This window comes from Dendroctonus ponderosae, unplaced genomic scaffold (genome assembly GCF_020466585.1).
Source record: "Dendroctonus ponderosae isolate FM_Combo_2020 unplaced genomic scaffold, Dpon_F_20191213v2 Dpon_F_20191213_5, whole genome shotgun sequence".
Taxonomy (NCBI): Eukaryota; Metazoa; Arthropoda; class Insecta; order Coleoptera; family Curculionidae; genus Dendroctonus; species Dendroctonus ponderosae.
In genome coordinates, this window is record NW_026018715.1 from 1,811,400 (window position 1) to 1,827,686 (window position 16,287).

At 36.9% G+C, this 16,287-nt stretch overlaps 2 protein-coding genes and 1 long non-coding RNA gene across 8 annotated transcripts in view; 1 reads left to right on the plus strand and 2 right to left on the minus strand.

Moving 5' to 3' along the window:
• LOC109544368 (glucose 1,6-bisphosphate synthase) overlaps nucleotides 1-2,014 on the minus strand; it is a 22,268-nt gene extending 20,254 nt beyond the window's left edge. The window contains exon 1 of one of the 3 annotated variants that reach the window (XM_019914501.2): nucleotides 1,912-2,014. The gene's annotated coding sequence lies outside the window, so the exon portion shown is untranslated. Of the gene's footprint in view, nucleotides 1-1,739; nucleotides 1,827-1,901 lie in introns of those variants that run through there. The other 2 variants (XM_019914500.2, XM_048666910.1) reach the window with 2 other exon arrangements.
• Nucleotides 2,015-4,160: 2,146 nt separating this feature from the next.
• LOC125504635 (probable phosphoglucomutase-2) overlaps nucleotides 4,161-16,287 on the minus strand; it is a 14,896-nt gene continuing 2,769 nt past the window's right edge. Inside the window, exons 1-4 of one of the 4 annotated variants that reach the window (XM_048666913.1) lie at nucleotides 10,052-10,154; nucleotides 4,695-4,873; nucleotides 4,463-4,631; nucleotides 4,161-4,365 (exon numbers count right to left, since the gene is read on the minus strand). In XM_048666913.1, the coding sequence (XP_048522870.1) occupies nucleotides 4,176-4,365; nucleotides 4,463-4,631; nucleotides 4,695-4,854 (519 nt within the window). In that variant the 5' untranslated portion in view covers nucleotides 4,855-4,873; nucleotides 10,052-10,154 and the 3' untranslated portion in view covers nucleotides 4,161-4,175. Of the gene's footprint in view, nucleotides 4,366-4,462; nucleotides 4,632-4,694; nucleotides 4,874-9,879; nucleotides 9,956-10,041; nucleotides 10,155-16,287 lie in introns of those variants that run through there. The other 3 variants (XM_048666911.1, XM_048666914.1, XM_048666912.1) reach the window with 3 other exon arrangements.
• LOC125504636 lies at nucleotides 9,928-15,860 on the plus strand. Its single transcript, XR_007281611.1, has 3 exons — nucleotides 9,928-10,014; nucleotides 10,578-10,805; nucleotides 11,000-15,860. It is a non-coding gene; the product is annotated as an uncharacterized LOC125504636 (long non-coding RNA).

The window sequence follows — 16,287 nt, forward strand, 5'->3', positions numbered from 1 at the left end:
CTGCTCAGCCTGAATTGGAGGTGGTAAGCAATCTGAGGGTAATGGGGTCACGCCATAGAGGTAGAAATTTTTTCTAGAATCGGTTATATCATGCGTCATAGTCCAGGTGCCCAGCTCTTACTCAAGGCTCCAAGTGCCAGACCCGGGAAACTGTGTTGACCCACAGGCTAATTGAGTAGATATGGCTAAATAAACCAGCAGCGTCTGTACCAGATTGGACGGCTGCAAACAGCGTCGGTCCCAGAATGGGCGTCAGAATTAATCTCTGGGAACAGGACTCGCCAACACACCCGACAAGTGTGGCGTTTTAATGCCAAACTTGGTAGTTAGCTGAAAGCCCAAGCTAACTCCGCAGATGACTTTAAGGTGCCTAGTTTGTGGCATATGGATGGATGCAGCCTATCAACATTTATATCAAGGCAGGCAAAAAATCAGATTTTTTTAAATGGCACTCGACAAACTTTTTCGGTCTAACAACCCAGACAGATATCAGAATCAAGGTTTCATTGGAATATACAGAAAGCATTACTGTAAATACTGTATGAATTTGACCAGTTTGAACCCACCAGTTTCTTCATAATTAATTCTCAAATTTGCCGACATTATTTTGGAGACTCGGCCACGTCCGAGGTAGCAAGCTGACATTAAATGACGTGATCTTTCGGTAATAATCACCTTATGCACTCATCTCGAGCAGCTTCTCGTAATCGGTTAATCAATTCCTACTCAATTTGTACCGGTGTTCAGTAAGCCATTCGTTTAATGTGGCCTTGAGCTGTGCGTATCTTACATACGTGGTAGGAATGTATCCCTTCCTCGGCATTTATCTGGTGTCTGGGAAAGTGTCAGTTGTTGTGCAATGCTCTAAATACCCCTGGAAGGCTCAGCTGCAATTATCTCCAATTCTTGTTCCTCGGTGTGGACCCCGAATATCTATTGCCTTTCACTATCTTCCTAGCGCCAATCTCCGGTGCCTCTAGCCCTTTGTTGGCGTGAGTTGTTACAGCTTCTGCTATGTTACTGTAGCATTTCCTCAGAACTAATAGCATATCCGCAAATTCGTGAAAGTAGCTTCAAAGTAAGTCACAGTTTGACAAATTACTGTTATTATTGACAAAGGCTATCTACCTGTAACTATCTGTTAATGACAGAATATTTTCAATGGCGCGTTGAGTTTTCATCAAAAAATTGTAGAAGAGAACTTTTTAATATAAAAAATTTTGATAGTTTGAAGCAAAGATCGTAAATTTTCCTTTTTGAATGCTTAAGTATTTCCAATATGCTACCAATTAAACATGGGACAATTTCAAAATAATGTTTAATGGCAAAGTTGAAATTCGATTTTCAACTGTTAATATCTTCTTTTCTTTTCGAGAAAAATGTTTTCAATATTTTTCTCGTACTCTCCAAGTGAGCCCTTATTACCCCTTAAAAGGAATGACGCCAATTTTTAATAGCTCTGTCATATTTTTTTAATTAGCGTTTTCAATATTATTATAGTTATAGATATTTCAAAGTCTCATTCAATGTCAAATATTTAGTTCTATTCTCGAAAAACTATTTTCGTACTATTACCAAGTTAATTATGTTAACTCATTTATTATTTACCTTGAGGAAAACACGGTATTTCTTATCAAAAAAAATGAAGTAAATAATGGTGATTTATCGGGTTAGCAGCAGAAAACAATTAATTTAATTTTGTTAGTAGTTTGTAGTGTATTTTAATACATAATTCGTACCATATTTATTGTAGTGTCCTGTATGTCTTTGTATGAGTGTTAAAAAGTGTGATATCTTTGAATACAGTGATACTAATTTAGATAAATTATAACACACATATTAAGAAAGGGTTAGAAAAACGTAGAATTATTTAGGTAGGTACTTTGTATTTCATAAATTACCTTAACTCACCACGACTAAACTAAAACTAAATAATTACGTTTCACAGTAACCAAAATTTCGAATGGCAAATTAGCCTGAATGACAACGAAACACTCGATAAATATTGACTAAGACTTACTGCAAAATGTTATGAACAATCATTTTAACTATGCTGAAAGCGCGACAATAAATAACAGAGTCGTACTGATGTAATTAATTACATTGCAAATTCTGCGTCAATAACATTATTTTCAAACATGCCTCTTCTGAAAATTATTTAGGCGATTTACGTCTAATCATTGAAGAGTTTTCAATCCTCAATTGAAATTGAACAGAGAAAACTTTAACATTTGAACATAATAATGTGCGATCAGTCCATATCTTAAAGCCAATAAACATTGTGATAAACACATTGAACATTAATTAAATCGGTGTGACCTTCTAATGCATATCGTCCGTTAGACCTCTATAAAGGGGTCAAGGGAATTAAAATACTACATCACTGACGCAAAATTTGTGCAAAAATGTGTTTTTGTTTGTTCGTATTTACTTTCAGAAATATCCCAAATACGCACAAATTAATTTGTTTTATTGCCGATGGATTCCTTCATCGGTAAATAGGGTTTGGGAGCTAGGAACCAAAGGGGACAAAACATGATCGACTTCCGCAACAAGCAGAGGCTCTACTGCATGAATACCTTCTACAAAAAGCACCCGAAAAGAAAATGGACTTGGAAAATCCCCGATAACAGGATCAAAAATGAGTTAAACTATGTTCTAACATCGAACCCCCAATTATGCTCAGACGTGTCAATAATAAACCGCTTGGACACAGGCAGCGACCATTTAGTACATTTAGTACAGTTTATTAAGCGGAATGGGCGACATAGGTAGTCGTTTTTATGCTCATAAATGGGGGATTATGAACCGATTTGGTGCCACAGGCAAGTGAGGGCAATCATCTCGACTGTTACCCAGATAGCACAAAATATTACATATATATTTAGGAAATATTTATATGTTTGCTAAATATTTCAGATCAAAAGCAAGTATTTCTTAAATATTATTTTTTAAATATTTGTATCTAATATTTAATTAGCATGAAACAAATAACTTATTAATAATTTTCTTATTACGTAATACTTTTTGTAGCTATATATAACAACCTTAACACGCAAAAAGTTACTAATATATTATTTTTAATAAATGTGAACAAACTTTAGAACATATTATCTGAATTTTCATTGATCAATGAATAGTAAATATTTCAGAGCAAAAGGAAATATTTTTTAAATATTATTTAAATGTTATTTAGAAAATATTTGTTTCTAATATTTAATTAGCATGAAATAAATCCTCCACCGCAGCTTAGCCAAAACCCAGTTAATGTTACTGACTAGCTCCAGCTGTGTTTTTGCTTTGCAATTAACAGTACTTCTATTGTAAGCACAGGATTATAGAATATATTCAACAGGATAGGTCCGAAAATATCGCCCTGTACCACACTCTGTTCGGATATCTAGCCTGGCCATTACGCAGAGTTTTCAGTTATTTGGATCTTTCGATTTGATGCTATTTACGATGTTCAGCAGCTCTTACATTGCAGCAGTGCTGGACTGGCTTTTCCTGATTGGTGCCATATAGTTTAAGATCGATTTCGCAACAGACTCTTACAAAATGTTTTCCAAATACGTCCAGTAGACAGATTAAATTGAATTTAGTGGAGTCATGATTCTGAATCAGGGCCAATCACTGTCTTCCATTGACGCGGAGAACTCCCATTTTGCAGAAGTGTGTTATAAACTTGCAGTTATTCTATCTGAACCAGCAGCCTTTTTGGTCTTTAATTGAGATAGTGACCTAATGGGGACCGGAAATGACATTCATGACTTGTCACTACACGTCTGCCAAGACGTTAGATTAAAAAGAAGAGAACGAAAACATTGAAGCTGGGAAAGGAGAATCAAAGGTCGTAAATAATGCGAAGAGTGAAATTAACCTGTGCTGCTTTTGTAAAACTAAAATGCGCCCTAAGAAAACAGACATTCCAAATAAGTGTGTAAATCAGTAAAATGCAAAGTTTGTGACATATGCATTTTACCGGTGGAGTGACCAACAGACCAACCCTAGAGAAACAAGGAGAAGTAGAGGAAGGTCGCAAAAGCGATGGATGGATAATATCAGACCCGTAGAAACGGGGCACAACTAGCTCAAACTCGACAGGAATGGAAAAGATTCGGAAGCGCCTATGTCCAGGAGTGGACCGGATAAGAAGAAGATTTTGTCTGTATATACTAGAAAAATAATATTCCTACCTTGTAGCCATTATCATCCTTCGGATTATGAGATGCTGTCACCATAACACCACTGGCACACCCGTACTTTTTAACTGCAAATGGAATGAATGGTGTTGGAATAACATCACTAAACAGTCGCACTTTATACCCGGCGCTTACAAATATAGTAGCAGTTAATTCCGCCCATCTGAAAATGAATTACCACCAAAATCAATTTAAAGAAAATGAATAGAAAATATGGTAAAAATTATATTGAGTATATCCTACTAGATTAATCTACTGACCTCTTACTGTTATGTCTTCCATCATAGCCAACAACAATACCGTTTCCCTTGAGAACGTCACTCTTATATTGCTCCAAGTATTTGATGAATCCTTGCCCAGTTTGAATTATAACTAAATCATTCATGCAAGAATAACCTGCACTCATTTTACCTCTAAGTCCGGCAGTACCTATAATAATATACTCGTAATAATAAGTACCTACTTAGTAAGCGTTTCAACTCAAATTCGTACCAAAGGATAATCTACTGAGTAACTTCTGGGTTAATGCTTTTGTATTATTTTCGTCAACCAATTTTGAAATTGCCGCCCTGGTATCTGGATTGCGATCCCATTCTAACCATTCCTGCACTCTTGCTTGAAGTGGTTCTTCTGATTTACAATTTACTGCCATTTGAAAGCTATGTGGCTACCTAAAATGTAAAGTCATAAATTAATTTTAATATAAACTATTCGTTCTTCCCACTGTTGCTTGTTATAGTTTGTGTAGACAAAGGAAACAACTAATTTTTGGAATAGAAGAAGTGATTACCAAATAAGTCTATTGGAAAATTTTTATAAGGTCCGTCTCACAAATATACAGTCATGGAAACAGATCTTGGTCTAGTAAGTATTTACTTATGGAATAGGTAACATTTTCTACTTATACCGTACACGTTCAATGGTAACCTACATTTTGCTTCTTATATATTTCGACGAAAATTATAAGTTTAATTCATTTTCCTGGAACGGTGCGAGCATTACCTACTTTGGCAAAAAATAACTGGTATTCGATTCAACCCATACTTGTTTCTTTCTTTTTCTGTTCTTGTACGATATTCCGCACAAGAGTATCCACAATATTCCAAATATCCTGGCTAATAAGCATGCACTCCACGCAATTATGGCTAGTTAATGTCACTCCCACTGCCTTTTATGCTGCGTCTATAAGAGTTTCCACTTTTCGCAGTGAAGTGGTTTGTGTCTTCAACCACCTGGCATCTTCGCCTCACCTCGCCATCGTTGAGGTGGAAGCAATTCCGTTAGCTATTGCTTGCCGTACTTGCGTCCTAGATACTTTGAAAGATCTGGTGTCAATAGCCGTGTCCATATTCCATTTTCAGTTTCCTTTGCCAATTTTCGCTGCCATTCGGTAACGATCTCCCAGTCGGTGCTACTCTCATTCCTTTGGCAATTTGATACTGGAGGCATCAATTTTTAATTTGGATGTCAATGGGTGGAATTCCGGCCAGTACCAATGCAGCTCCGTAGATACAGTTCGAAACCTGCAGCATATCCTAAACGCTACCCTACGTAGTACCCCTGCGACGAGTCTAGTATTTCTCGCAATTGATGGCTTGGCTCCATCAACGGCAGATGGCGGCCTCCTGCGCTCCTTATAGGCGTTGAATACAGGAAAATCGAATGTTCCACGTTTGCTAAAGTCTTCCTGTTGGCTGATTTTGGTCTGCCCAGGTTCGGCATAGGCATGGGTAACACAGTGGATGTTCAGGTGTTCACACAGCGACACCGATACAGCTTGCCGTATTGTTACAACGACACAGCTCTCCTCACTTTTTATATGTTGGGAAACAACAACAGAAGACGCTGTGCCATGATCTCTAGTGGTTCGTAAGTTCGCTAGTAGGTTCGCCAACGGTGTTTTTAAGCCGTGCAGCACATTGAATTATTTTTCTTTGGTTTTACTGAAGAGAGACTATGACAGACGCCGGCTGCGTATTTTTAATGAATGGAATGAATGAAGTCGCAACATATTTTTTCTTGTAAAGCCTATTTGTCTCACAAGTATCTGTGATTTTGTTACATGTAATTTGGTTTCGAAGCTGCTGGGTCAGCTGTAAATTATGACCGAATGACTTTTGTTCCTTTATGTATGCAAGGGTTGCAAAATCATTTATATTAGTTTCTTGGCCTTCTTCGCCGATTATTTTTCATGCAATCTGGTAGTAATAAAAAGGCAGGTATTTGCCTTTTTGCTTTGTTGAACTATCGAAATTTCAGATGTTGTACTTTAAGTTCTACTTAGTCCAAAACTTAAAATTCAACCATCAGATATTATTTTATCCATTCGAATACGAGTGAGTTTTGCTCAAGAATAAAGTACCACTATTTTTCACACTATCGAACATTGTTATTAAGAAAAGTTGATCAGAACTGCAAACTACCTTCCAATATGAAATTACGTCCAATTATATGAAAAAAATTGATATTTTCTGACATACCTCGGATACAACTGAAAATTTTTTAAATCTGACAATTGTATTTTAGATTTTAAAACATGCAGAACTTTTTATGAAGAGTAACTTTTTTTCGTAAAATTAATAATAAAAAGGTCCCCACATCAAACCAACCAACCAACCGACTTAAACAAACAAAATTAACAAAACTTGATGTTCATCATAGGTAGGTACAATCAGATATCTGAACGAACTTTCCAACTCTAATCAACTTGTCTTAATAATAATTTTCGATATTGTCAAAATTAAAAGTGCTTTATTCTTGAGCAAAATTCATCTTTTCTTATTTTTGCACCCAGCGGAAGTTATAATTAAGAATAAGTTTCCTCAAAATTAGTCATAAAAAGTTTCCCATATGGTGCAAACTCAAGTAGACGACACTGTATATTACATGTAATAATGACGGTTTGAAAATGAGGTAAAATGTGGGACTTTCTTCATTCATGCGTCTTTATAATGTAAATAATCCCTGCCGAGAGGATTGGAAACCATATAGTAACTGCGCGTGGCCTTCACAAACTGCAATCAGTGTTAACGTTAAATGTTAAGTGTGGTTGAAAGTGCCGTGTCGTAAAAGGCCAAGTGTCGCGGCACACGGACACAGAGACCAGCATCAACACACAAGTGTCTTAAGACACAGTATTACCCAGCCTTATTTCGGCACAATTCTGCTTAGTTAGTGCAATTACAGACTTTTCAGCTTTGATGCCTAATGCCACCACATGTTCCTTCATTTCACAGTTGTGATCGAATACTACTCCAAGAAATTTCAACCGCGCTTTTGTATCTATTGATTCATTTTCCAGTTGCAAAGTGGCTCTTCTAAATTTCCTGTCGCCATAGAGTATTACGGATCCTGTCTTCTCTGTTGTCAGTTTCAAGCCCTGTGGAYCTCCACCGCAGCTTAGCCAAAACCCAGTTAATGTTACTGACTAGCTCCAGCTGTGTTTTTGCTTTGCAATTAACAGTACTTCTATTGTAAGCACAGGATTATAGAATATATTCAACAGGATAGGTCCSAAAATATCGCCCTGTRCCACACTCTGTTCGGATATCTAGCCTGGCCATTACGCRGAGTTTTCAGTTATTTGGATCTTTCGATTTGATGCTATTTACGATGTTCAGCAGCTCTTACATTGCAGCAGTGCTGGACTGGCTTTTCCTGATTGGTGCCATATAGTTTAAGATCGATTTCGCAACAGACTCTTACAAAATGTTTTCCAAATACGTCCAGTAGACAGATTAAATTGAATTTAGTGAGGAGTCATGATTCTGAATCAGGGCCAATCACTGTCTTCCATTGACGCGGAGAACTCCCATTTTGCAGAAGTGTGTTATAAACTTGCAGTAGGGTGTCAAGTTCCAATAGAGCTGCAGCCTATACCACCTCTGGCGTTATTCTATCTGAACCAGCAGCCTTTTTGGTCTTTAATTGAGATAGTRCTGCTCAGCCTGAATTGGAGGTGGTAAGCAATCTGAGGGTAATGGGGTCACGCCATAGAGGTAGAAATTTTTTCTAGAATCGGTTATATCATGCGTCATAGTCCAGGTGCCCAGCTCTTACTCAAGGCTCCAAGTGCCAGACCCGGGAAACTGTGTTGACCCACAGGCTAATTGAGTAGATATGGCTAAATAAACCAGCAGCGTCTGTACCAGATTGGACGGCTGCAAACAGCGTCGGTCCCAGAATGGGCGTCAGAATTAATCTCTGGGAACAGGACTCGCCAACACACCCGACAAGTGTGGCGTTTTAATGCCAAACTTGGTAGTTAGCTGAAAGCCCAAGCTAACTCCGCAGATGACTTTAAGGTGCCTAGTTTGTGGCATATGGATGGATGCAGCCTATCAACATTTATATCAAGGCAGGCAAAAAATCAGATTTTTTTAAATGGCACTCGACAAACTTTTTCGGTCTAACAACCCAGACAGATATCAGAATCAAGGTTTCATTGGAATATACAGAAAGCATTACTGTAAATACTGTATGAATTTGACCAGTTTGAACCCACCAGTTTCTTCATAATTAATTCTCAAATTTGCCGACATTATTTTGGAGACTCGGCCACGTCCGAGGTAGCAAGCTGACATTAAATGACGTGATCTTTCGGTAATAATCACCTTATGCACTCATCTCGAGCAGCTTCTCGTAATCGGTTAATCAATTCCTACTCAATTTGTACCGGTGTTCAGTAAGCCATTCGTTTAATGTGGCCTTGAGCTGTGCGTATCTTACATACGTGGTAGGAATGTATCCCTTCCTCGGCATTTATCTGGTGTCTGGGAAAGTGTCAGTTGTTGTGCAATGCTCTAAATACCCCTGGAAGGCTCAGCTGCAATTATCTCCAATTCTTGTTCCTCGGTGTGGACCCCGAATATCTATTGCCTTTCACTATCTTCCTAGCGCCAATCTCCGGTGCCTCTAGCCCTTTGTTGGCGTGAGTTGTTACAGCTTCTGCTATGTTACTGTAGCATTTCCTCAGAACTAATAGCATATCCGCAAATTCGTGAAAGTAGCTTCAAAGTAAGTCACAGTTTGACAAATTACTGTTATTATTGACAAAGGCTATCTACCTGTAACTATCTGTTAATGACAGAATATTTTCAATGGCGCGTTGAGTTTTCATCAAAAAATTGTAGAAGAGAACTTTTTAATATAAAAAATTTTGATAGTTTGAAGCAAAGATCGTAAATTTTCCTTTTTGAATGCTTAAGTATTTCCAATATGCTACCAATTAAACATGGGACAATTTCAAAATAATGTTTAATGGCAAAGTTGAAATTCGATTTTCAACTGTTAATATCTTCTTTTCTTTTCGAGAAAAATGTTTTCAATATTTTTCTCGTACTCTCCAAGTGAGCCCTTATTACCCCTTAAAAGGAATGACGCCAATTTTTAATAGCTCTGTCATATTTTTTTAATTAGCGTTTTCAATATTATTATAGTTATAGATATTTCAAAGTCTCATTCAATGTCAAATATTTAGTTCTATTCTCGAAAAACTATTTTCGTACTATTACCAAGTTAATTATGTTAACTCATTTATTATTTACCTTGAGGAAAACACGGTATTTCTTATCAAAAAAAATGAAGTAAATAATGGTGATTTATCGGGTTAGCAGCAGAAAACAATTAATTTAATTTTGTTAGTAGTTTGTAGTGTATTTTAATACATAATTCGTACCATATTTATTGTAGTGTCCTGTATGTCTTTGTATGAGTGTTAAAAAGTGTGATATCTTTGAATACAGTGATACTAATTTAGATAAATTATAACACACATATTAAGAAAGGGTTAGAAAAACGTAGAATTATTTAGGTAGGTACTTTGTATTTCATAAATTACCTTAACTCACCACGACTAAACTAAAACTAAATAATTACGTTTCACAGTAACCAAAATTTCGAATGGCAAATTAGCCTGAATGACAACGAAACACTCGATAAATATTGACTAAGACTTACTGCAAAATGTTATGAACAATCATTTTAACTATGCTGAAAGCGCGACAATAAATAACAGAGTCGTACTGATGTAATTAATTACATTGCAAATTCTGCGTCAATAACATTATTTTCAAACATGCCTCTTCTGAAAATTATTTAGGCGATTTACGTCTAATCATTGAAGAGTTTTCAATCCTCAATTGAAATTGAACAGAGAAAACTTTAACATTTGAACATAATAATGTGCGATCAGTCCATATCTTAAAGCCAATAAACATTGTGATAAACACATTGAACATTAATTAAATCGGTGTGACCTTCTAATGCATATCGTCCGTTAGACCTCTATAAAGGGGTCAAGGGAATTAAAATACTACATCACTGACGCAAAATTTGTGCAAAAATGTGTTTTTGTTTGTTCGTATTTACTTTCAGAAATTTGGCAAAGCCGTTAATTGGTATAATCAATGAATGCTGACAATTGTCTAAAGCACAAAAATTGTACAAGTATTAGTAAGCACACCAGACGTGCATGTAAAAATTTTGCATCCTCAACATATCTGTAAAGAAGCGTTTTTATTAAATGCCTTAGGAAATAGCAAAAACATATTCCAGGAAAAACAACTTCAAGTGAACATTGGAAAATCGGTGACTAAAAGATAGGTATGTGCAAAATATATCTGATTTTACTTTTATTTTATTTATATTATTACTAAGAAATGAAACAAAATGGTCAAAATTCCATTGAGAAAATCAGTAATTTTTCGCACTGACAAATATCCATCTTCCAGTTATAATTATATTTTACATATATTTAGGGAATAAATGGTCCTGAGAAAACAATTATAATCTTTTAGGCGGTATTGAATGGAAGAATGCGTTATGTTATTTGTTTAATGCACAAAATTATGAACAAATGTGTTATGAACAGATATTAAAATACTATTAAAACATTTCAAAGAAGAAATACAAGTTAATTTTGTCACAAGCAATAGACAAATAAATAATTATTCTACTAGGCCTATTAAACCTCACCGAGCCTGTAAATTACGTGATTAACACTCACATTTCAGCTCCTATCACACAATCGCGAGCTCCTATTGCTATTAATATTTACAAATAGATTTATATTGTAATTAAAAAAAAAAAACTTTTTGAAATATCTGATATGCACAACTTTGTACCTAAATAAATAGAATTGATGATCTTGTGAAAGGCAGAACATGTGATCTTAAATTGAAAAGTGTTGTTTGGGCAAGGGCTAAAGAGGTGAAGGTAAAGTTTAAAATAAATATAAACATATCACTCCAATTCACAGTTCAGTATGATTTTTCCTAGGGTATTGAAATTTTACAGTCAACATTTTGAAATTCAACATTTTCAAAATGTAAATGATAGTCTACTTCTTTAGAACTAGGAACTTGTCCTAAGACATAGGTGAGAAGCTTGAACCTTGAATCATCCATTCATAAAATTTGAAATTTATTACAAAAAAGTTCTGGTTCAGTTAATACGTTCTGGGTCCATGTGTCAATCGTCGATTTAACAATTTCTGTTACATGATTGCCTTGAGAGCGGCTTATCCACCCACAAAAGTAAGTATTTTAATATGGCATATTTATTTAGAGAACTCATTAATAGAATGTTCGAATGTTCTGTTATAAAATTGGGCATTTAAAACAGAAAAACATTTTTTTTTTCGATAATATGGACTTGTACCTCGGTCCTTGAATTTTATTTGTGCGTTGCGCTATAGCCGTAAAGAAAAAAATTCTCAACAGTTTCACCTTAGATGTCGAGCCAAATGCGGTGAGATTGATACTATTGCAGTACGAACGACATAGAACACCTCTGAACGGCTTCTAAAGATCTGCATTAAAAATAAGACGGCGAAAAAGGAAATGGTTTGACGGAGAATGCGAGGAAGCGCTAAAGATAAAAACTAAAAAACGACTGACAATGCTGGCAAACCGTACAGAAGAGAACAAGGACGAATTTTACAAGACAAGAATAGAGACGATACGATTGCTTAGAACTAAAAGAAGAATAACCTGGAACAACAAATTCGGAAATAGACAGAAATAGAGATATGAATCAAGTTCGGAAATTCTATAGGGAAGTAAACCGAGTAAGAAAAGGTTGAAGTGTTGCAGAATGAAAAGCTATGTTAAATGTACTTTCAGGATCGAGTTACTAAATTTTGAGAGTGAGGCAGAAAAAGAAAACATTATCATCAGTGTAGATTTCGTGCTGGAAGGTCAACAATAGATCAAATATTTTCGATCACGCAAATCTGAGAAAATAACTGACAGTTCAATCGGGATATTCAACAAATGTGGGTAAGGGGCGAAGGCTAATAACAGCTATAAAGGCGAGCCCAAATGTCAACCTCAACTGCACGTGGTGCCCACTGCTAAAAACTAACGAGGCTCTGACGACCGAGATACGGCGTAATATCCGTTTCACCCTTAAGTAAATGTAATTCCCACTCACCAACACGCCTGGCAAGCGTGGTGTTTTAATGCCAACTCCTTTCATAAATGGATATGTCGAAAATTAAAACATGTATACCCCAGGCGGGTAGAGGTGAAAACCTGGAATCTCGCACTGATACTTCAGTCAGCCCCGTGGATTCTAGGGGGGGGGGGGCAAACTTTCGATAGATGGTAAGAGAAGAAGAAGCAAACTTGCTTGAAGAGACCCTTTACATGGGGACGCACAATATCCGCACCATAAGGCTGGAAGAACATCTCAGCGGCCTAGAACACGAACTGCAGTACATAAAGTGGGATGTCATAGGGATCAGCAATACAAGACTGAGCGGCGAAGCGGTCACTATTCTCAAATCTGGACATTTACTGTTCCAAAAGAACTCGGACACAAACTCAGATATCAAAGGCATTGCTTTACTGGTTCACAAAAAGTAGAAACACCTGCTTACAAAGACAGGAGCCGCGTTAAACAGAGTAATTTATGTAATAATCAAGATCAACGCAATGTTTAGTATCCAAATCATCCAAGCATATGCACCCACTTCTGCCTCCTCAGACGAAGAAATCGAAGAATTCTATAAAGATCGAACAACTGCAAAGAGCGCAGAAAACCCCAAAATCTGTGTGATAATAGGCGATTTCAACGTGAAGATTCGAGCCAGATTGCCGATGGATTCCTTCACCGGTAAATAGGGTTTGGGAGCTAGGAACCAAAGGGGACAAACCATAATCGACTTCCGCAACAAGCAGAGGCTCTACTGCATGAATACCTTCTACAAAAAGCACCCGAAAAGAAAATGGACTTGGAAAATCCCCGATAACAGGATCAAAAATGAGTTAAACCATGTTCTAACATCGAACCCCCAATTATGCTCAGACGTGTCAATAATAAACCGCTTGGACACAGGCAGCGACCACAGATGAGTCAGAACCAGGATCCAGACATCGACACCAGAGAAAACCTCTAGTAGAAAGAAAGATACGGCCAACCACAAGTGAACTACGAGAGAAAGCAGAAGAATTCAGTAAGCAAATTGACAAGAAGCTACACCCAATTGAAGATACGCGAAACATGGAACTAAACGCACTCGCAACGAAGATCACCTCTAGTATTAAAAGCGCAGTGCGGAAAGTATGTACTTTCCAAAGTAAGAAACATCCGAAATTCAGTTTAGAAATAGAACAACTCATTGAAGAACGAAGGAAAACCGACAAAAACTCACTAAGGTATGGGGATCTGAATAAGATCGTGAAGAAGGCCATCAAGAAAGATCAGAGAGCTTATAATGAACAACATACAGAAGAAGAAAACATGATAGTTCTCCGTTCCTAGAAATCTGAAGGTAAAATTATTATTTAGAAGATAAAAAACGATCAAGGACTCATTGAGAGTGACAGAGGAAAGATAGCAGAAATTATTGAGATATTCTATCGACGACTGTCCATCGGTGGACAACCAAATCAAGAAGGCCAAATTCATCAGCCAGTCCTAAACGTAGGATCAGAGGAATTAGCGCCCATTGATGGGGAAGAACTAGTGGCAGCGCTAAAACACCTGAAGAACTTCAAAGCCCCGGGAGTAGACCAGAATACCAGTGATATGTTGAAGGCCGGCGGAGAGACACTCAGGAATGCACTCCTGATCTTACTTAATAAATGTCTAGAAAAAGAAAAAATCCCGAACTCTTAGAAAACGTAAAAGTCATCCTATGATTCAAGAAAAACGATTACACAATCTAGAGAATTTCATTCCCATCAGCATGTTATCCATCCTCTACAAAGTACTAACTAAAATAATAACGAACCGCCTGAGCTATAAATTCTACTTTTACCAGCCAGTCGAACAGGCGGGTTTCTTCAGAAAGGGGTACATTTACGAATAACATGATCATATACAAGCAGTACGCTCGTTAGTAGAAAAATGCACGGAATACAACATCGCACTGCACATGGCCTTCGTCGACTATCAGCTTTCGATTCGATCGAAATCTGGGCAATACTGGATGCGATGAATAACGCTCGCATAGATTACAGATACTGGAACATCATACGATATATCTACAAACATGCCACCATGCACAAAAAAATTGAAGACAAATGGATTACTGCAAAAGTCGCAGTACAGCGAGGTGTCAGGCAAGGGGATACAATCTCACCACAGTTCTTCACCATAGCAATGGAGAACGCATTTAAATGCCTATCATAGGATCAGAGAGTCATAGTAAGGAATTTAAGTACCTGGGTATTTATGAATGACCGTCTAGTAGAAAAATATGTCGTCTCAGCACGAATAGTGGTGGGAAAAGGGGCGTTATAGCCTCTCACAACAATATTGAAATCTAATATTTAAGAGATAATCCATACTAACTTCCTACAGGTCAATAATTCGTCCGGTTCTTGTGTTTGAAAGAAAAGTGCTCAGAATGATATTTGGACCCAATACAGATAAAACAACAGGAGTGTGGAAAAGACGCCACAATGCTGAATTCACGACAATCTATGGCAGTGAAAAGATAGTCAGGCACATAAAAGCTAACCGAATAAGATGGGCACCTCATGTAGAAAGATCAGAGGGCAACAAACAGGTTGATAAAAACAGTATTCCTTGACATACCAGATGGCAGAAGATCAATAGGTAGATCCATAAATAGATGAAAGGATGCCTGTCGCAGCAGTTCTATCTAGGATGGGAGTCCAGCGATGACAAGTGAATCTCACAAGATCGTAGGAGATGGAGACCAATAGTGGCTGTGGCTAAGACTCACTCAGAGTTGGAAAGCCAGGAAAGAAGAAGAATATTAAAAATTTATCTGGACAGTCATGAGCAAGGCATATGTTACAATTCTTATGAAAATTATACTATAAAAAACGTTTTCGAAAGCTGATTAAAATGGCCTTGCGAGTATACCTTACCACCTTCTTTCATGCATTTTGGCATTTCTCAGCTACATCTTTAGAATCTCTATAGAGTAGCGTCTCACCCATATAATTTTCACTTTATGTCGTATTAATGTCGTAATGTTAATGAAGCAGATTATCTTTAAATCGTTGTTGCATAATTTCCGATATAGTTTTTTGCAAATATTTCAGTTTTTGATAAGAAGATGCAAATAGCTCCATTGTTTGCTACTTTTCCTCTACTCCTAAAACACCACCAAACCACACCCCTAAAGGAATGACGCCCATTTTGGATGCCCCTGTATATCTAACTGTATTGGTTTTCCTATTTAACTTTTATGTTTTTAACTCAAATGTAAATTTCGTTTTGCACTGAAATTCTTATGGTTTCAAAGAAAAAAAGGACTCATCAAATTGTGCATGCAAAACTCTCCGCAGGGACGGCTATGTTTATCTTTGGCACAGGAAGCTATTTTGTTTACAACGAATATAAAAACCAGTTGGATCGAGAACTGGAAACTTCTACAAAATTGCTAATAGTAAATAAACTGCAATCGAAGAACAAAGTAAAGCAATGAGTCATCCGAAGGGTGAACTAGCAAACGATTATATAATAATGTAAGTTCTGGAGCTGGGTGGGTTTTGAATGTGATAAAAGCCTTAATATCGCAAGTTTTTTCAAAAAGCGAAACATTTAGTACAGTTTATTAAGCGGAACGGGTGACATAGGTAGTCGTTTTTATGCTCATAAATGG